The following is a 21,818-nucleotide window of genomic DNA, read 5'->3' as shown; positions in this document are numbered from 1 at the left end:
GGACTTCTTAAGAAAGTTTAGAACTGAAGTGAACTAAAGATGAGTTGATTTATTTCAGACTTGTTATTATAATTTTATTGTTCGAATTATATGTAAGTTTAAAAACAGGTCTTGTTTGTCACAACTGCAGTAAGATTCATAATATGTTATATACGTTTGTCTTTTGAATATCTGATTTCCAAGTTATAAGAATTCTGTAAATAGTTAATGTAAATAATAAACAACCAATTTATGTCTTTGAGTTTCAATAGTTCCGATTTAACAGGCAAATTTATGCCAGGATTGAAAAGCATTCAATTTTATTCGATGACAAGAGTACAAACATTAATGAATGCAATTTTTGCAACCCAATGACTTGAAATGCTGTGGCGTTAATAAAAGTCTATCCATAAATATATTATGTAATTATGTATATGTATACAGGAAAAAAAGACATTTGAGGATTAGGTAACTAGTGCTCGCAATAATACGATTATAATTTTTAGTACATTTTAATTATATTTAACAATATTCTTTTTCTTTTATTTTTTTTTTAAATTTTGAGTAAATATATAGGAAAGGTAACAGAAGTTTTTTTTCTGCTTTAATTTCAGATTTAACACGAATTTGAGTGTTTAAACTCGAAGTGGTGTTAAAGATCAAGATTTCGGTAAATCGAAGCAATTTTGCAACAATCTGATATTGACAAACGAAGAAGTGATGTAATTTTATTTGTTTGTACGAAATGACTTAAAACGATAAGAATTTGTGTTCAGAAGAACCCACTGTTGGTGACATTAAAATAGATTAAAATCAACTTGGGATCCCGTCTTCATTTCAAACTGAGAAAACAGAATAATTATTGAAGCGATAAGAAAAAAATACTGATAAATTGTAAGCAGATAACATATCGTATAAAAAGTCTGGAGACAAGGTATTAAACAATTAAATTTGCTCATTTAATTTATTTATTTTAAAATTCAACTTTATTCGTCATGAAAATTTCCTTTGAGAGTGACAGATTATTTTTTCTGAACTTCGTTTCGCACATTGCAAAGCCTTTTCTTTAAAACGACATAAGTATTGATTAAAGTAGGCTTTGTTCAGCAAATAAGCATTGCATTTATATACAAAAAATAAATAAAAAAGTTGAATAAAAAATTTTAAAAAATGTATGAAGTGCTAAACGGTTAAAAATCTTTAATTGCTTTTTTTTTTAAGGGGAGTTGATAGGGCATATACGAATAATGCTAAAACTGACCCTTTTTATGTATCTTTTCTCTGCATCTAGATAAGATATTGCTTCAGTTTTTTTTCACAGAATATTCTCATATACATGCTTACACTGTGATGACTGCTAATATATATCTTTAGCAGAAACATTGTTTTAAAAATCATAAACTAGAAACTTTTAATTTTTTGAAAAGTTTCATTATTTTTGAGCAAAACACTTTCATAACTAAAAAAGTATTCTTGTTAATGCTAAAACATTATCACGGCATACAACTGATATAATCACAAATATGCCCACAAAACTTCAAAGCGATATAAGTAGTTTCTTAGAAAAGGTACATCGTTACAGGCCAGCTTTAGAATTATTGATATATGCCCTAACGTGTCCCCTTAAGTGTCGATAGTGTGCATTTTATATGATTGCATTTGGTTAGGTGCTACTGAAAATAAGATGGCAGTTGACAAATTTATCAGAGTATAAAATACTTTACAAAAATTAGATAACTTTCTTTTGAAGTAATCTAGTGTATGACTCAAAGAAGAAATAATAATATATTTTTTTTTGCAAACTTATTACATTAATACTTCTTTAATCAGCCATTATTTTTTAGTTGCACCTTACATATCTGTTGAAAATTCAATATGAATTCGATAAATAGATGTAAAATATTTATACAGTAATAAAAATGTTAGTGCGAATTTTCATGCGAAATTTTAAAAGAGCGACAACTTTAATATATTTCATATATTGGACGTGTGTTTGAGGGCTAGACAACTTGCGCCATATTCTGTTTTGAGGTCTCTGGAATGTGGCCGAAAAGAAAAATAAGAAAAAGGAGGGGGGGGGGATTGATGAACGGGAGAAAAAAAATTAAAAATCGAAAGTGTGTGAAATCATAGAGTACAGATCGGAATATCGGCCATTTGGGCAACCCGTCCCATCGAAACCGGTCCAACCTCTCTCTTGTTAGTTAATCGAGGGCAGATGCTGATTTTTTTCTTTCTTTTAATTTCTTGACTTCAAATGATCATTATTCAATCTTTTGTTCGCTTTATTTCTAAAAAGCGTTTTCGTTCATTGTCATGGTTACCAGGATCATGCATTTGGACAATGCATGCAGAGTTCATCGGACATCTCCCAAGAGAAGGAATGGGCTACCGGACATGATGCGTGATTTTTTGGCTTCTTAACTGAACTTCAATTGAAAATCCATGTGAATAATCCCAGGTGAGTTTACTTCATTTCAACTGTTACTTAAATAGAATGATTGCTCTGGTGTGAGTATCGTAACATGCTTTAGCAATTGCGTTCCATTTTACAAATACTTTTTCTCTTTTGGAAAAGTGTTGTAATATGTTTTATGCAAGAGTTTCATTCCGACTGTATACAAAAACTCATCGATGGAATTAAGTCTTCTAATCATGATATAAAAGCCGTGATGGCTCAGTGGTTAAGGCACTGAACTATTATTCTAAAGAACTGGGGTTTGATCACCAGTGGCGGCTTGAAACCCACCCTGCTTCATATCGATGGGACGGATAGCTTTTATGGGAAGTAAATGCGGCCGGTGCTTAATGCCGACCACAGGGCCACAATAAGATCGTTGGTTACGAAATTGTGGAACCTTACCACAACCTCCTTGATCTACAGTGGGCAGTTGTGAAAATGCATTATTTTTTAACAATAATAATAATAATAACCTGTGGTGGTTGCGATGACAGGAACCTCCTTTGATTTTGATCAGAAAGATGTGGTTTACGTCTCAATTATCACTATCCACATTCAATTCAATGGTAAAATTTTTTTCAAAATTTGGTACATTGAAAGCAGAATAGAAGAAGAGTTACTATATTAAAAATTATAGAGACAGAAAAACAGACNAGTTGAATTTATGAACTGTTACAATTGACCCCGTAAGTGGGGACAATTGTAACAACTGCACGACTGTCAAAAATTGTTAATAACTAATATAATAATATTTAAAATCAGGTATTTATTTTTTTTCTAGTAGAGGATAGTCTACTTTACTCGCCTGTCAATTAATACTAATAATATATTGGATTTTTTGCTAGTTGAAAATAGTTAAGTAAAAAATGTTACAATTGACCCCACTCTTCCCTAATAATAAACCTGTGGTGGGTGCGATGACAGGAACCTCGTTTAATTTTGATTAGAAAGATGTGGTTCACGTCTCAATTATCAATATCCACATTCAATTCAATGGTAAAATTTTTTGTCAAATTTGGCATATTGAAAGCAGAATAAAAGAAGCGTTACTATATTAAAAATTATAGAGACAGAAAAACAGACGTAAGAGAGGGCTGCAATAAAGACAGGTAGCACTTATTTTTTTCGGTTTTCTCATCTCTCAAATTCTTTAGTTCGGTATATATAATATATGCATGTATTTTAAAAAAAATTCTGCATTCTATTTTGTACTTTCAAATGCAATTGTATATCGTTTTTATTCACAGATTGGATAAATATAGTTTAATGAATAATGATTGGATATAATGAATATAGTGCGGTTTTTTCATCTCCCAAATTCTTTAGTTCGCTATATAATAAATGCATGTATTTAAAAAAAATTCTGCATTCTATTTTGTACTTTCAAATGCAATTGTATATCGTTTTTACTCACAGATTCGATATAATGAATATAGTTTAAGGAAAAATGATTGGATATAATGAATATAATGAATTAATGCGGTTTTTTCATATCCCAAATTCTTTAGTTCACTATATAATATATGCATGCATTTAGAAAAGAGTTTTGCATTCTGCTTTACACTTTCAAATGCAATTGTATATCGTTTTTATTCACAGATTGGATATAATGAATATAGTTTGGACAGAAAACACATGTTATTAATTAAATAATGAGAATTTTTTATTCATTCATAAAAATATATAGTATGAAGGTTATGTTCATAATCAGATTAATGGCCTTCATATCTTTTAGACACAGCATAGACTCACTTTTTTCAAATTAAAATGTTTTGTTGTAAGGAGTCTAGATGTAGAATGTCCTTGGGTGAAAACATTGATCATTTGTTTGAGAAAACTGAGAGATATTATTTACTTTTTTACTTTCATTATAAAAATATAATAAATCGAAGAATTATTCTTATTCTTTTCATACAAATAAGAGACAATGAGATCTCTTTTCGTGTTTTTATTATTATCTAACGTTTACATCTGTAATAGATTCTTAGATAGCTTAATTTACAAATTTTGGGTATGATATATTGAGAAAAATCACTCACTATTTTGACAAAAATTGAATAATTGTTTTAAGAAAACGCGAGAAGCTTTATTTCAAAATTTAATCTTTAAATTGAAGGACAGGAAAATAAATAAATAAAAAATCTAGTTTGAACGCGTCGAGCTTCAATGCTCAGAAATGTTGCAAAAATCATAAATAAAAAATAAGTAAAAAAATTTTTTCTAAAAATTCGAAAATTGGATTCGCTTTAGGTTAAATTTTTTAACCGTTAGTGCCAACGCTATTTGATCGCCAATCGAGACTCTGAAATAGATTATTTTAATGTAAGTATGAAACATGCAATATAATATGAACTGTAGAGACTAACTGTATTCATTCATTATTGTGTAAATAGCGTCCTTTTGATCGAAACGGTTGTTTGTATACAAACCGTGACTCCGTTTTCTACTAAACTGATGAAAGTGAAGTCCTTGACCGAAATAATTGAACACCCAGAAAATACAAGAATACCTTCGTCTTAATTATACATAAGAGTAACTATTCAAATTTACTTTTTATGTTTATTTTGTCGAAGATAAATGACACTGTTCATTGTTGACGTCACCGCAGTCAGATAGTCCAAATTATTCCGCATTTGGCACATAAAATCCGCATTTTGGCACATAATAAGTAAAGTGCGATTAAAAAATATTTTTGTAGGAAAAAATTACTTGTTACATAATAATTAGTGTTAATTATAACCATTTCTATTGTTCTCCAAAAAAATTACTACTCATTTCATTCCGCACTATTAGCATATATATAAGAAAACTCTTCAGCACTCAAACGGTTAAAATTAGCCCAAGGAGCTTTTATTTAATTTGATCGGTTATCATTAAATCATAAAGCTGTTTGAATGTTTCTATTTCTAACCCTCATATCCATTCCTTGAAATAATTACTCAGTTCGTCACACGCCTCTAGTTTTTTCTGATGTTTTGTAAAAACTATCTGAATTTCTCCGGTGTCATTTTGAATCTTTTTAACAAGGGTACTTTTACTTTACTGTAGGCATCAGTGGTTCCTTCTTCTCATGCTATAATTTGGACAACATTGTAGGACAGTAATCCAATGAAATGTGATATGCACAGTTCTTAGTTTTAAACCTATTTGTTTCGCTGGTCTTTCGAACAATACCAGATACAAGCTGATGTCATTTCCTTTCGGATCGAACTTTTGTAGCATACTATGAAATTACAATTTCGGTTTAATCAGAAGATCTTTTCAACTCCTCTCGTTTTCACTATGTTGTGAATCCTACATGAATTCCGGTCATGATCGAAAATTGATTTGTTTCAATTGACAGTTAAATTATCAAACTAATTCCTTCTATCTTTTCTTTATTTTCTAAAATTCATCATGACTTGTCTTCAATTATTCATATACTAACTTAATCAATAATCAATCGCTCGGACAAAACGACGACGCCTGTCTCACTCACTACACTACTTCGAGTAAAAAGTAGTGAGCTACACTACAAACTATTAAAAAAAAGTAGCAACCACAGTTTCGCTACTTCCGGCAACTGAAGAGGGGCATAATTAAGTACAATTTATGGCGTATATTTGAAAGATTTATGAACAACTCTTGACTTTTTCTCAACATATCTTTGAAAAACACTATGAGTTTAACGATGAGAGATCCGATGAGTTACGATGAGATATTGTATTCCAGGAACTGCACCACAATTTCGCTACTTCCGACTACTGCAGAGGGTCATAATTAAGTACAATTTATGGCATATGTTTAAAAGATTTATGAACAACTCTTGACTTTTTCTCAACATATCTTTGAAAAACACTATGAGTTTAACGATGAGAGATCCGATGAGTTACGATGAGATATTGTATTCCAGGAACTGCACCACAATTTCGCTACTTCCGACTACTGCAGAGGGTCATAATTAAGTACAATTTATGGCATATGTTTAAAAGATTTATGAACAACTCTTGACTTTTTCTCAACATATCTTTGAAAAACACTATGAGTTTAACGATGAGAGATCCGATGAGTTACGATGAGATATTGTATNAGAAAATTCAAGAATACCTTCGTCTTAATTATACATAAGAGTAACTATTCAAATTTACTTTTTATGTTTATTTTGTCGAAGATAAATTACACTGTTGATTGCTGACGTCACCGCAGTCAGATAGTCCAAATTATTCCGCATTTGGCACATAACAAGTAAAGTGCGATTAAAAAATATTTTTGTAGGTAAAAATTACTTATTACATAATAATTAGTGTTAATTATAACCATTTCTATTGTTCTCCAAAAAAATTACTACTCATTTCATTCCGCACTATTAGCATATATATAAGAAAACTCTTCAGAACTCAAACGGTTAAAATTAGCCCAAGGAGCTTTTATTTAATTTGATCGGTTATCATTAAATCATAAAGCTGTTTGAATGTTGCTATTTCTAGCCCTCATATCCATTCCTTGAAATAATTACTCAGTTCGTCACTCGTCTCTAGTTTTTTCTGATGTTTTGTAAAAAACTATCTGAATTTCTCCGGTGTCATTTTGAATCTTTTTAACAAGGCTTCTTTTACTTTACTGTAAGCATCAGTGGTTCTTTCTTCTCATGCTATAATTTGGACAGCATTGTAGGACAGTAATCCAATAAAATGTGATATGCACAGATCTTTTTTTTTTTATTCCTACCCGTTTTGCTGGTCTTTCGAACAATACCAAATACAAGCTGATGTCATTTCCCTTCAGATTGAACTTTTGTAGAATACTATGAAATTACAATTTCGGTTTAATCAGACGATCTTTTCAGTTCCTCTCGTTTTCACTATGTGTTTCATTCTGTAGAAGCAATTTTTGCAGTTCAAAATTTAGTTCTTGAGATGGTTTTCTTTCTTGAGATTGTTTTATTATTCCCGTATCGGCTTTCCTTCTTTATTTTCTTCTAATTTACTTTTACGTTCTTGTTCTTGAATTTCTTATTTACGTTCTCATTCTTCTATGAGTGAATTCAAAAATTCTTTCGTAAAATCTTTCTCGTGATTTTCATTTTTCGCTTCGCATTTTTCAGGTTCGAATAATAATTTCAAATTTTCAGCATTCACAATGCCTATTTCAATAGCAAATCAGCTAATCTTCCTTATCTCTCGAAAAAAAAAAACGTCATGTTTTAATTAACAGTTCACCAAACGAAGAAACAGAAGCCACTCTTGTAATTAAATCGTGGTCAAGAAAATCTGAAAAACCTTTCGGAAACATAAACAAAGAGGAGGGTGCATTAGTTTTCATTTATGCATTGCATCTGACACATAGAAACTGGAGTTAAATCATGGCTTAAATTGCACAGAAAAACCAGCAAAAAGAAAGGCATGTTTTTCTCTTGGTGCCGGTTGCTGGTTAGCAAAAGTATTTGATTCAAGCTAAAAGAATGAGACTCGTTCAGGAAAGAGATTTAAATTTTAGAACAGGAGTGAAAAGAGAAATTAGACTTCATACAGTCTAATTAACCAATCTCTATCTGTTGCCAAATGAATTCCGGCCATGATCGAAAATTGATTTGCTTCAATTGACAGTTCAATTATCAAAATAATTCCTTCTATCTTTTTTTTTTATTTTCCAAAATTCATCATGACTCGCCTTCAGTTATTCATCTACTAACTTAATCAATAATCAATCGGTCGAACAAAACGACGACGCCTGTGTCACTCACTACACTACTTCGAGTAAAAAGTAGTGAGCTACACTACAAACTATTAAAAAAAAGTAGCAACCACAGTTTCGCTACTTCCGGCAACTGAAGAGGGTCATAATTAAGTACAATTTATGGCACATATTTAAAAGATTTATGAAAAACTTTTGTCGTTTTTTCAACATATCTTTGAAAAATACTATGAGTTTAAACGATGAGAGATCCGATGAGTTACGATGAGAGATTATATATTCCAGGAACTGCTGGACCGATTCGGTTTGATTTTGAAATTCATCAATGAAAGTGACATAGTTCGAAATGATTTCAAAATTTGTGCAACTTTCAACTCAATTATTTTCGATCATAAATACGTGAAACAATAAAAATAATTAATAATTATTAAAAACTACTTTGTGCCTTTAACTATTTTTATAGAGTTAAGCAAAAATTATTTATCATGAGCAAATAATTCGATAGATTTGGTGTAAGCGCAGAAAACATAACGAATATTAAAGGGGTTTAAATTTTGTGATTTTTTTTTATAAACCAGACTGAATGATTGAGATCTTATTTTTCGATATGTTCTTATTTGCCGTTCGATTTCGAGGGTTAAGAGTCATAATATGTCAATTAAAGGGATATGTTTAACCAGCAGAAGCACGTACACTTTCGCAACTATCATCTGCACTTAGTAAAATATTTGAAATCTGTTTTCTGACTCCATTAAGATTATATAATGTGTAAAAAAAAAACTTCAATAGTTAGACAAAAATTAAATAAGACCCATTATTTATCCGTCACTGTAAGTATTTTTTCCAATGCAAATCAAAACATTATTTTCTCTGACTCATCCTGATATGAAATATTTCATTAAAAAGAAAAATGTAATGGAAAAACTTTTATAATGCTTACACGTATTTCAATTTACTGCAGCAGCTTGTCTAATGCTTTCGAGACTTCTTGTGATTGGCCAACTCTTGATAACATCTATCTGGACGGAGGTACATTCCGAGAAGGAATCATCACTTCATCCATTCACAAATGGTAAGCAAATATTCTTAGTTACACTAATACCCTCCTTATTCTACGGTGCGTAAGAAAAAATCAACGTATGCGGGGAAAATAAAATGCAAAATCGAGATTTTTACATATTTGGCATTTTTGTATGATAAGCTACGTATTGCAAAAGGAAAAAAAAAGTATTTTATATGTATTTTTAAATTCTATTTTAACGTTCAATGAAAAGAAAGAAATTGTAAAGTCACTTTTCACTCGAAATCTAACTTAAAGCATTTTACCTCGTTTTTTCAATTACACGAAACATTTACAGTCATTGTCGACTCTGTCTCAAAAGTTTTCACAGCATTCTCTTCTTTATCATTACACAAAAGCCAAGGGGGAAAACATTAAGTTTTGTACACTTTTAGATAAATCATTTCTTCATGTAGCAATGTCATTGATGCAGACATTACTTATTAAGACACTTTATATGAAGAATGATTTTTTTAAAATTATTTTATTAAGTCGCTTAACGAAAAGTATTTTAGTAAGATAATTATGAGCTTTTTGTAGCGCCGCACTTTCATTTCTGAAGTTATATCTCTCTTTATTTAAATTTTGAATTACTTTTGGAGTAATTAAACTGTTTTCTTAGTAATTAAATCTCTCTAGATTTTCATCTAAATGTCCAGTTCAAATCCGTAATAGATTATCACAGCTAAAATCTGGGTTACGATGATTGTTTTACGAAAAATTAGTCGTAAGAAAATTAATTGGCTTCATTATGAAGAAAAAATTGCGAACTTCTGGAGAAAAAAAACTTCTGCTTAGGCAGTGTAATTAGTAGTGTTCAGCGCAATTAGATATTTGAGTTAGTTTCTTTTTCATATTGTACTTAATTTAGATACTTTATAAGAAATTGGCAATAATGTTTAAAATTCTTTCGGCGAAAACAATAGTGAGCTGAAAAATAATCATTGGTAAGCGATTATTTTCCTCATCATTACAAGAAATTACTAATATAAGAGTAAATATATACTCCATGCAAAATCTCTCATATTGTGACATCGGGTCACTGAATTACAATTTGCAGTTATAAACCTATCCCTTTTAGGCCGCTGCTTCAATTTCCGCCATTTCGAAATTCTTCGTCTAAAAGGCGCTGTTACACTTTTTTGTCGGCTTCTTTGATCGACACGTGTAATTTCGTCATTGTTTCCGTTTTATTTGTAACTCGCTTCTTCTCTGAGTTTTCCATAATTAAAAATCTGCTGATAAAATTTAGTGAGGCAAAAATTAGTTTCCTTAAGAACGTAAATATTGTGGAAGAAATAAGCTCCTGTATAAATAAAGAGACATCTCTGCGAGGACTACATTCACATTTTTTACCAGTATGTCGTAACATTCTTTCTCTAAATTCACACTTTCGCACAATTATCTTTTTAGATCTTTAGTAACGTTGGTATACGAACCTAAGTTAAGAACTAAAAAAAGTTTAATTCTGACCAATAAAAACATGTCATGATTAAAAACCTTTACTTGTATCCATGACTTGTATCATGTATCCTTACTTGTATCCATGAATAACACAAATTCCAGAATAATTTATTAAGGTGTTTAAATAACGTTTATGAAAATAATTGATGTTTTAACAATAATTTTGGAAATTTCCAGCTATAACATGAGTGAAATATTTATTTACTAAGCTGAATCCTACGTATTTATTTTAATTACTTTAATAACTATTTACACAAAATAATGAACTTTTACATTTACTTTTGCAGACCACTCCCAGTTGGCACAAATGAAAGAGACAGCCAATGGACAACTAGTCGCTGAACACATTTGGGTAATTTCTGATGCCCGTTACCTCATTCATGTGTCCCCAGAGGGACATTCGGTGCCCGGACCCGATTTCTATACCAGCAGACCCGGGTACAAACTTCGTCCTATGATCACTACTAGACAGGTCAATCCTAGTAATGGTTTGACTTACGTGGGTGTTTGGTTTTCTCTAATACCTGGGCTTTACGATGACGTAATGGAATGGCCCTTTCCTTTCACCGTCAATATAACCCTAGTGGCCCAAAATGATCCCGGAAATTCCCTGCATCTGATGGTGAATCCGACTACTGCCATCTGTCGCTTGAGAAAGCAGTTTCATAAACCAAAACTGGAGAGTCATAATAAGAAAGGATGCGGTAAAGAATTCTTCGTCTCGCATTCTCGTCTGCTGGAAGAAAGCACCCCATTTTTGTTTGGAGATGAACTTCTTCTCAGAACGACGGTCTTCCTAGAGGAGAGGGGAGACCCACCCAAAAGAGCAAAAGTATTCTTGCGAGGACATCAAATGGTGTCGGAATTTACATGGCATGTAAGTCTGATTATTTTTTTAATGGTTATTTTAACAATAATCGAAAGTGGTAAATAAGATAACATTTTGAATCATGCAAAACTTTGTTTTGCTGGAAATTACCAGACACCGTTACTGATTCGAAGCAGTTTTGTTAATTGGACTTTCAAAATAAGCAACCTCGTAAATAGAAGAATATAAAAATAAGCACTTGTCTTTATATTTATGTAGATTTGCTTGAGAAATCTGCTCAGTAACATATAAACGAACTGACACTTAAGCTTGCACACTTGGTTTTCGGATGTAACTGATTGAAGTCACGTTTTTCAACCGTGTTCGTGTGTTTTGATGAAATAAAAAATGACTAGGTGTCATTTAATGGGGAAATATTCACTCACTTTTAACCATTGAATTGAATGACAAACCTTAATATGATTCTAAGGATTAATTTATTAAGGAAATGTAAATGGTTATAATCTTTAACTTCGAAGATCTTAATTTTACTCTTGTATGGATGAGACAGCAGCTAATGCCAATTGTTCACGTCTGCTCCAAATATTAATTCCCATTTTTATGACCTAACTTTCAAGAATAAAAAGTTCTTACTTGACTATAAAATTTTCATAAATTTACTTGAATACTCACATAATGCTTTGTAATAATTAATTTTAGTTGATTAGTATAACTCAGCTTTTAAAAGGGCCTGCAAGAAACAACTGTCAAGAATTTTTTCGTTTCATAGTACATTTTATTATTTCTGTCTTTTTGTAGGTGACAGAGATCAGTGAGAAGAAGATGGGACAAGTGACTAGCAATCCTTTTTACGTGAATAGCGAAAGTTACTTGATAATCCTGCAGATGTCCTTTTCAGGAGACGATGACGTCGGTCTCTTCATTGTCCTCATCCCGGGTGACTTTGATGAGTCACTGCTCTGGCCATTCGCCTATCACATCGAGTTGTCCATCGTGAACCCTTCAGCAACCAATACCGACAGGACTGCAAGCATCGATCCAACATCGGGTGCTTGCCCCCTAGCCGCTTTCACTAAACCTCGTCAACAGCCTAACGTCCCTTGCGGCTTCAGAAAACTAGCCAAGCTTTCGATGCTTGAAGCCAAAGGTTTGCAAAGGAACAACAGCCTGCTCATAAAATTCACTGCAATCCTGGATCAGTTGCCTCACTTCGCCAAGTTGGCAGTGAAAGAAAATTTTCTTGTGGGGGAATATAACTGGAGAATACCAAACATCGAGAGAAAGGTAAAGTATAGGCAATACGAAAGTAAGACCAAAGGTTATCCTCCACACAGACGTGAATTGATTTTACATTCATGCCTATAGCCTACCTCGATTACCAAAGAGAACCAATTTCTAAACATCAGAGCAAACTTGTGTAACTCTCTGAATAATCAATTTTGACAATTAATAAAGTGTCGTGGTTCACAAATATAACATCTGTGTTCACCTATATAAGTAATATGCAATTTATGATATTGCATTGCCATGTATAAAATGCCATTTATAATATCGCAATCTATAGTAGTTCAATATCGTTAAATGTGACATCGTACAGTATAATATGTACCATCTATAATAGTAAACTTAATTAAAATAGGACACAAATTACTTAAACGTAGCGCTATAGCTATACTCGTAATTCTCAATCGATTGCCTTTTTTACATGCGGAAAATTTAAGAAATTATATGATTCTCATTTTTAGGATAGAGAAAGAATCTTCCAATCTACGTGTCGATTTGTCAACAGTAGGACTGACATATGAGAAATTGAACGTGATAATAGATTGATGATTCAAAAATTTAATATTTTTGTTCAGAATATACTACGTTTTTATTAACTGGTTTTTACGCTTGTGGGAGTGGAATCTTGCAATCGACATTTCGACAATTTTCCGACTAGCCACGGTTCTTAAATCGTAGCGAAAGCTCCGTATTTGAGGCCATTTGCAATCTCCGCTTTAATTATTTTTTAACTACTACACGTGGAATATATTATTATTTTAGAGCCAAATATAATTTATCATCAATCTAAATTTCAGAATGCTCTAATCAATTATTCCCTGATCGTATAGGTAGTTTATGCTGAATAATTATGACTGTAAGAATTATTTTCATCTCCAGAAGGAGTTCATTCTTCTTCAAAATTTTGACCACAATCTGTCTTAAAGCTCAAATTAACTCGAGCTTCGTGTCTAATAGCTAACACCGTTTACAATTAATGATGTAAGTCAAATGAAATGGTGCAAAAATGATGCAAGCCAAATTTATCGCCCCTTTTGAAAATCAAGATTTCAATTCCTTTTCGAAATATGCAAATTAACAGAAGATGGAATTAAGAAGAAGAAAACAGTAAAATAAAAAGTCCAAAATATTTTTTGTTAGACGTTTAAACAGATATCAGATTTATTAGACCACCAGCTTATTTATTGTTGCTTATTTCTTGGATGTTAACATAATGACACCGTCCAAGAAAATCTTTGTTACTATCTGCTTGTTAAAGCTCAAGTCCGAGCTCCGTAAAAATCCCTGATAATAATAATAAAAACTTTGCACTTCAGTCAAAGAAGCATACAGTTCTTTGGTATAATGTCATAGTTACCCAAGTCCCGCAGTGGACTGATCGTTAAGACACGGTTCCCAGCGGATCACCGAAGTCAAGCATCACTGGCTGCGGTTAGTGTGCGGGTGGGTGACCAATTAAATCAGTCTGCGTAGGGAGCGAGGGTGCGCGGTATTGGTCATCGTTAAACTGCTCTACCGTAAAGTGCTCGACTTCGCGTGCAGGTCGTCGGGCTACCGAAACAGGGGTGCCATCCCCCTGCAGAGGATCAAAATTGCTTGTCTTCGGATCATCCTCAGGGATGTTTCCCAGACCGTCGCCAGTAGCCCATTGTGCAGCTCTAGTGCGACGTAAAATAACTACACTACAACAATAGTTACCCAAAAAATGCAAACTATTTTTGATTCTTCCATGAGTATACATTGTTAATTCTTGTAAAAAGACAGAAAAAAACCCGTATCTTTGCACGTCTTTAATTTCTTAACCTTTCATTTCGATTTCCATCTCTGCAGAATAAGCATTAAACCATTGTTTTCTGAATGTTCATTAGGATTGCGATTAAAGGATATTGCCCTCATAATTGCACTATTTGCATCAGCCAAACCTTAAATCGAGAGGCATAAATTTCTGGAATGAATGTTTGGTTTTTAATGAAATAGGGGAAGAAAATATTTAGCCTAAGATACAATCTTAAGCATTTTCAGTTGCTGAATTAGATAGATACATAATAATGCTGAATGAGGTGATTTTACTTACATCGTAAATCTTCTTCCCTTTTAGATTCAACAAGCCAAATTAAATCGAATGCAGAACTTGCTGAGTGAGAGGTTTTACACGTCTGATCAGGGATACCTCATGCAGTTGCAGATTAAGTTCGAGAACAAGACGGAAGGTTACATTGGACTCTTCCTGACTCTTCTGGAAGGTGCATACGATCATCTCTTAGAGTGGCCATTTGCCAAAAAATTCGTTCTCTCGGTACTGGACCAGCAGCAAGATTCTGGTCATCTGGAAGTAATCGTGGATCCCTCGGATCCTTACATTCGATCCGACCTCTGTTCTGGATCTTTCTGGCGGCCGGTCGGTAGAAATGACGCTTGTGGATCGTCTACTGTTGTCCAATACGATCAACTTTATGACAGGTGAGATCACTCGAATTTGTTGGAGTGAGCGTTGTTTTGTCGCAGCACTCTCTATCTTTAGTTGATTGTTTAATCTATTACTAGTTTGCAACTCTCGATGTTACAGTGTTACTTAATGCTTTTTATACAATTAACTCTTTTATCCTTATAACGACATTATTTGGTAAGCAAAATGAAAATAATTAAAAAAAAGCTTAAACTAATGATCATTTCAAGAGAGAGAAAGGGAATAAACCTCTAATTTGAAATTAAGACAAAGTTTGAAAAAAAATTATGCAGTTACGAATTTAAGAATTATAAAAAAAATTTAAGAGTTAAAAAAAAATGCAAAGGTTACGAAATATATTGATAGGTTGTACGCATCCAAATTAAAAACTTTTATGTGATTTGGCCCCTCCAATGTTAATTCACCTTTCTGCGTATTTCCAATATTTCTGGAATTATTCATATGAATCAAAAACTTTTGCCCAGACAAGTAAAACTTTTTTGATTAAAAAAAATTTTAAGTGAAATAATTTCACGATTATTATTTTTTATTGTTGTTATTTTTTTAATTCCTTTTATTTTTCAGTATTATTTTTTGTTTACTATTTTCAATAATAACCAAGAAAATTTAAACTGTTAACTATGCGCATTTTTACCCGAAGTAATTTTAGTTAAAAGAATCCAATATTTTTAAACTTAATAAGTTTAATATCTTCCGAGAAATTGTTTTTTATATACATTTTAATTCGGGAACTATCTTGCCGATTTTGATCAAAACGTATATTTTGCCATTTAAAGTTACAGTGTATGAGTAGAAAAAAGTATATTTTAAATTATATTGAGTCTTAGTATCTAAAAATTCGATCATTACATCAATTGTTATTTAGTTTGTTCGGCTTCTTTATTTTGAGCACAGTACGTATGCATGCTTATGCAATAATTATAAGCCTTATAAGCCCTTGTCAAATTGCAGGACAGATAGTACCAGATAGAGAAGGGCATCACAAAGATATATCTAGGGTTACTGCCGGATTCGAACCCGATATCTCAACATTATAGTAAATTAATCTTGCCCTTCGCTAACTCGAGCTTCTGTTCTTCAACTTGACTACTCTCTAAAAATCAGTGTGCACGACAACCCATAGAGGGCCAAGGCCTACTGTGCCCATCCCAGTTTTCTTGATCTTGGGCTCTGGGGTGCGAGAGCAGATGTTCCGGTTAGGTGGTCAGCCGAACGCGGAACCCCCAGTGTTTAGTTCTCAAGAATGCTTGGTGCTCATTTATTGTCCCAGTGAAGGGATGAAAGGCTGAGTCCACCCTGCTCGGCCCGAGGATCGAACCCAGGACTTGAGGCATTGAATCAACGACTTTGGACTACGTTTTAAAGTGTATGGTGGTACGGAGGCCCGGATTATGTATTTTACTTTCTATAAATTTCTCGTCTTACGGTATTCCGCTTTGAAGTTTGGAAGTAATGGGATCAAACTCCTTTTCATACCTGTATTTCAATTTGAAAAGGACCATTCCTTGTGTTAACAAAGAAAAAAAAACGTTGACAAATAAATCCTACTACTATCATAAAAGAGGCTTTGGTCTGCCTGAGTTTAGTATCTTTAACAGACTTGAAAGCATCATTCATTTAGAACATAAAAACAAAGGAAAGATTAAGAAGACAACTTTATTATTTAGAGCCCATTATACACATTATAAGATAATGTGTATTATATATATTTAAACACATTATAAGGTTTATCACCATTCTATTACCACAGTATTGGTTCCCAGTAGATCGCCAAAGTCGAGCATCATTGTCTGCGGGGGCAGTAAGCAGGTGGGTGACCACCTGGATCGGTACTCTTTAATATGCTCTACAGTGAAATATTCGGCTTAGCGAGTAAATCGTCAGGCTCCCAAAGCGGTGGAGTCATACTCTTTGCAGAGAATCTAAATTGTGTTCGCATGTCTGCGGATTATCGTTAGGGATGTTTTTAGGCCATCGCGCAGCTGTAGTGTGGCGTAAATAAAGTACAAATATCATTCCATTTGATAAAATGCCTAGACTTATTCAGCATGCTGAAAGTACTAAATAAATGGAATGATAATTCTGAAAAGCAATTTGGGGATTTTTTTCATAATTCTTCAGAGAATGGCGTGAAAACCATTTTTTTTCTGTCAAATTTACTTTTCAGTTTTGTAATTATGCTAAATGTGGAGTTATAAGAACTGTAAAATTATTGCCGTAACAAGTGGCAAAATTATCAAATGAATGATTTATATACCATACAATTTTCTATACCTTACTTTACAAAAGATATACAGATTCTTACTTATTTCAATGATAAAAAAAATATTAATAATCTAAAAAAACTATAATTTACATGCAATTTTGGATAATATGTAATTGAGTGATTTTTAATTCGCTTAAACGATACTAAAAGATGTGATGGAATACATATGGCGAGAAATGACTATCAAAGCTTTCAAAGTTTAGATAGCTCTTCTGACTTAACAAAGACCATTGAGACAATTAAGATCCTATTTTCCAGACTGCTTCTATCCCTTATTATTTCAGGGGGTATACACATAATTGCTCAACACTAGAATAATTAAATTTTCTTTTCTTTTAGGAAATTCATTAGGTTTGGAGCTTTGGTTGTAAGGGTCATCCTATTTTTGGATGAGCTACGCCCTCCTCGATTCGCAACTTTGTCTTTTTCTGAAAACTTTTTAGTGGCTCAATATGTTTGGCGAATTCCCGATCTGGCGGAGAAGATCCGTGAAACAAAAAATGGAAGATTGACATTTATCGACAGTGAAAAATTTTACCTCTCGAACAATGGCTACAGAATGATGTTGCGACTGTACCCAGAAAAAACGGAGGGTTTTGTTGGAGCGTACGCTGTTTTGACGAAAGGAGCGTACGATGCTGATTTGGAGTGGCCATTCACATACAACTACAAACTGGAGATCATTGGCTCTGGAAATTCCATAAGCAGAAGCACATTTCCGGGACGTGCAGACAGTGGATGTCCAGACATTGCCTTTGATAGACCCACCAGAGAACTGGCCGAGTGGAGCTGTGGTGAAGGAAACATGATTGCGCACAATTCATTATTCAAGGAGTCCTTTATGGACGAAGACGGTGATATCAAGCTTGCCATCTCTGTTTACCTGCAAGAACTGATGCATCCCATTGCATCGATCGGTTTCGAACAAGGATCTCTGAAAGCAAAATATTCGTGGATCTTAAAAAATGCTCCCAAAGCCCTCAGATTGCTTGAGGTGGGCGAAAAGAACAAGTTAGAGAGTCCGGTATTTTACACAGAGAATCAAGGCTATGCTGTCCGACTCACTTTGTCCATAAAACGAAACGGGAACTCAGGTGTTGAGGGAGAACTCTCTGTCGGCCTGTACTGGACACTTCAGTGGGGTCCCTATGACGATGTCCTGCTGTGGCCATTTCAGACTTTGATCTCGCTCAGTATCGTGGATATTCGTGGAGGAGGGAAAACCATTCAAAAAGTGATTGATCCTCTCCACAGCATGTGTCCCCCTGAGGCTTTCCAGAGGCCTCGAAAGATGCAGAACGATCATTCTTGTGGTTTTCCCCGTCTCATCACTCTGAACTCATTACTCGCTGACTATGTTTCGAACGACGTACTACACATAAAATCATCATTTGCGTTGAATCCTATTTGAAAAAAAAACAGTCCTTGTGTTTTTCATTACGTGATATAAATTGAAGGAGGCTATTATCCTTTAGAAGGGGAGTATATTCCCCTCAACATAATTTAATGAAGTGCTTAAAAGAGAGATAATTAATAGTTTGTTTTTGAGATTACCTATAACATACGTCCACTGTGAAGGGGTTACGTGAAATTGAATAGCACATGATCAGGGAGAGTTTATAAAACACGAACGCTCGTCACTATTTTTTTTTTCGAAGTTCATCTCGAAATCATTTGAAACTTTTACAAGCGGAATTCAATTACAGTTGTGTTTTAATATTCACCTTTTAATATTTGGTTTTAACCTTACTCGCATGAGTTCAGTGGAATGAGATATTTTTTTCGTATAGTAAAAGTTTTCTACTCAGCGTCAGTCATAGATTAGCATTTACAGAGGTAAAAAAATGAAAAGTACTTTCAAATAACTTGTTTGCCAACTGAAATTGTGACTCTCAAATAACTCAACTAACTTGTGGATGTAAGCCTTTACGTGCCAAAACACGATGAACACCACTCCGATATCCTCCTACTGCAACAGAGATTCCTTCAAACGGTATCAATACATTTTGTTCCATGATGGGAGTTCGAGTCACTCGTGGCCCATCCTCACTATACCTATTACCTCATACTGATCCATATTCGCTCAAATTATGATGCAAATTAATAAACATCCGTCCTGCCCGTGAATCTTCCTGTTGGTACCTTTCTCGATACAATTTTCCTGGTACTCAGGCATTTTCCTCAGTCGATTTGTACGTCATGTGCAAATCTCCAAGCTCGGTGTTCGTGAAACGTTACATATTCTCTGTGAGCGATAGCAGCCTAAATATCTGTGGCAATGCAGGTCTGTTTCATACAATGCTCTTGTAAACAACAACACCTAACGACGAACGAAAACGTTTCCGACCATGTGTTGCTAAGCGAATCTGAATCCTTGTGATGTCTCCTACCTGCCCTTAAAGATTGTTCCAATGATCTTGGAATACACTGTATAAGAAAGTTTAGAATATATTTTCAAGTTAATATATGTTTTTCTTCTTTTGTTTAATAATTCGAAAGGGTATTATCAAAACATAACTAACTTAGTATATACTGTTGTTAACTCATAAAATATCACTCTCCTTTTTGATTTTGAAGCTTTCGTTCAGTATTGGGAGAACAAAAAACAGAGGCGAGAAAATAACTTAGAATTATTTCGGTCAACCTGATTGTATTCATAAGTGGTAGTACTTCATATATTTTTAAAATATGAAAAGAAATAATATTTAATTAAATATTAATTTAAACTTCAAAGTGATATGTTGAATTTAATTTTCTGCAAACACTTAAAAATTTTATGTGTGAGTTTCTATTATCTACTTTTAGTATTGTTATTTATTTATCGTTATTTTTTTTTTAGTAAGAAAGCGTTAAAGTGGGATAAAAAAGATTGGGAATCTATGGTTTAAATGATGCAACAAAACATTCTCTATGCTCGGCTTAAATTAGTTTTCAGCAAATTTTGCTCAGACACTTTAGCTCACTTCTTCTCGCTCAATCAAATACAATTGCGAAACATCACGCGCTGTGCGCGTACGCTATATTGCTTCCACGACGCCTTATGATTTACAAATTTCTGTGCAAAATATTTTTTTATGAGATTAGACCCACCAAAAGATATATTTGAAAAAGAACAGAGACATGGCAATACATTAAGGTATATTTGAATATCGAAGTTATAAATGAGGATGTATGCAAATTAGATTTAATTCAAAGATTTCTGAACAAAAATGAGTTTCTGAGTATGTCTCAAAGACTGTTAACAACAATTTTTGATTAGAATAGGCTATTTAGAGACTCTAATAATATAGAATTTGTAAAATTATGAAAGAGTTTAATATTATTTTGGAAAATTTTTAAAGAGAAAAGCTGATAGATAGTTATCTTATTTTATGTTACATTTTCCTTTCCTTTATGTGTTTTAGTTTTAAAATATTCTTCCAACCATCGGTCTTGCTTATCAAGTATTCATTAAAAAAATTTGTTCCCTTTTAGTGTTAGTAGTTTTAAATGTTTACGAGCCTATATTAGGTAAAACTGTTAAAGGGAGGACCAATTGTAATTTTTAATATAAAACTCTAGCTAATTCGTAATCAGTGGTTTTATTAATTTGAATCAAAAACTAATAAAATATTGAAGAAAACTGTGCTTAATTTTTTACAATTTTTTTCATTACACAGCTACCCAGTGTCACTCTTTTTTTTAAATGAATAAATAAATTAATTAAGTTTTCTAGTGAAAAATAAAACTAAGCATTTTGATTTCTGTGATTATAAATTTGATTTGAGAAGATTTTAATCTTTAAGATACATAAACTGATAAATCATATAAGTAATCTGATAATTACATATTTATAAATGATGGCAAAAAAGAATTAATTTCTGCCGTATTGATAAGACTTTGCTATGCAAACAGCCGCAGGAAAATAGATCGCATAAATTTTCAACTATACATTCTAAAAACAATACCACTGATTTTAGTTGCAAAAATGAAATAATTTTGCCACTGAATTTAAAAAATACACTCTAAAATTTAAAGGTGAAACGTGACCCTCATTTTGCACCACTTATTGAAACAGCTTATTATTTTAATGTTTCTAATAACGTCATATATTGATATTTTTTGCCATTTTAAAAATCGACAGAGTGCACTGGACAAAACTTAGCCTAACAGTTATATACAAGAATGAAACCCTCCCCCTTTTTTGAAACGAAAGAACACTGCCCTTTCAAAGATTACACTCATTCAATAAATATGTGTGTAATTAAATTAAGAGTTACAAAACAGATAATTTTATTTGTGCGAATTCTAAAAAGATTTCAAGAAAGTTTTAACTTGGCGAGAACTGCTATCAAA

The 21,818-nt window shown here is 32.8% G+C and overlaps 1 protein-coding gene across 2 annotated transcripts; it reads left to right on the top strand.

The window, feature by feature from the left end:
* The first annotated feature begins 2,065 nt into the window (after positions 1 to 2,065).
* LOC107445970 (uncharacterized) lies at positions 2,066 to 19,943 on the top strand. 2 transcript variants are annotated; one of them, XM_043051273.2, is made up of 6 exons: positions 2,066 to 2,440; positions 9,078 to 9,185; positions 10,925 to 11,514; positions 12,265 to 12,750; positions 14,849 to 15,210; positions 17,823 to 19,943. In XM_043051273.2, the coding sequence occupies exons 2-6, from the start codon at positions 9,086 to 9,088 to the stop codon at positions 18,892 to 18,894; spliced, it is 2,610 nt and encodes an 869-aa protein (XP_042907207.1). In that variant the 5' UTR covers positions 2,066 to 2,440; positions 9,078 to 9,085; the 3' UTR covers positions 18,895 to 19,943. The 2 variants fall into 2 exon arrangements, with proteins under 2 accessions (XP_042907207.1, XP_015915976.2); XM_016060490.3 differs by having other exon boundaries at positions 9,075 to 9,185.
* Positions 19,944 to 21,818: the final 1,875 nt, after the last annotated feature.

This window comes from Parasteatoda tepidariorum, chromosome 1 (genome assembly GCF_043381705.1).
Source record: "Parasteatoda tepidariorum isolate YZ-2023 chromosome 1, CAS_Ptep_4.0, whole genome shotgun sequence".
NCBI lineage: Eukaryota > Metazoa > Arthropoda > Arachnida > Araneae > Theridiidae > Parasteatoda > Parasteatoda tepidariorum.
Note: the sequence above shows the minus strand (reverse complement) of the source record. Positions and strands in the feature narration are given on the sequence as shown.

Coding starts and splice junctions, on each gene's coding strand:
- LOC107445970 (XM_043051273.2), top strand. CDS start 9,086: ATGCTTTCGAGACTTCTTGTGATTGGCCAACTCTTGATAACATCTATC. Junction 11,515..12,264: donor TGTCGGAATTTACATGGCAT/GTAAGTCTGATT, acceptor GTCTTTTTGTAG/GTGACAGAGATCAGTGAGAA. Junction 15,211..17,822: donor TACGATCAACTTTATGACAG/GTGAGATCACTC, acceptor CTTTTCTTTTAG/GAAATTCATTAGGTTTGGAG.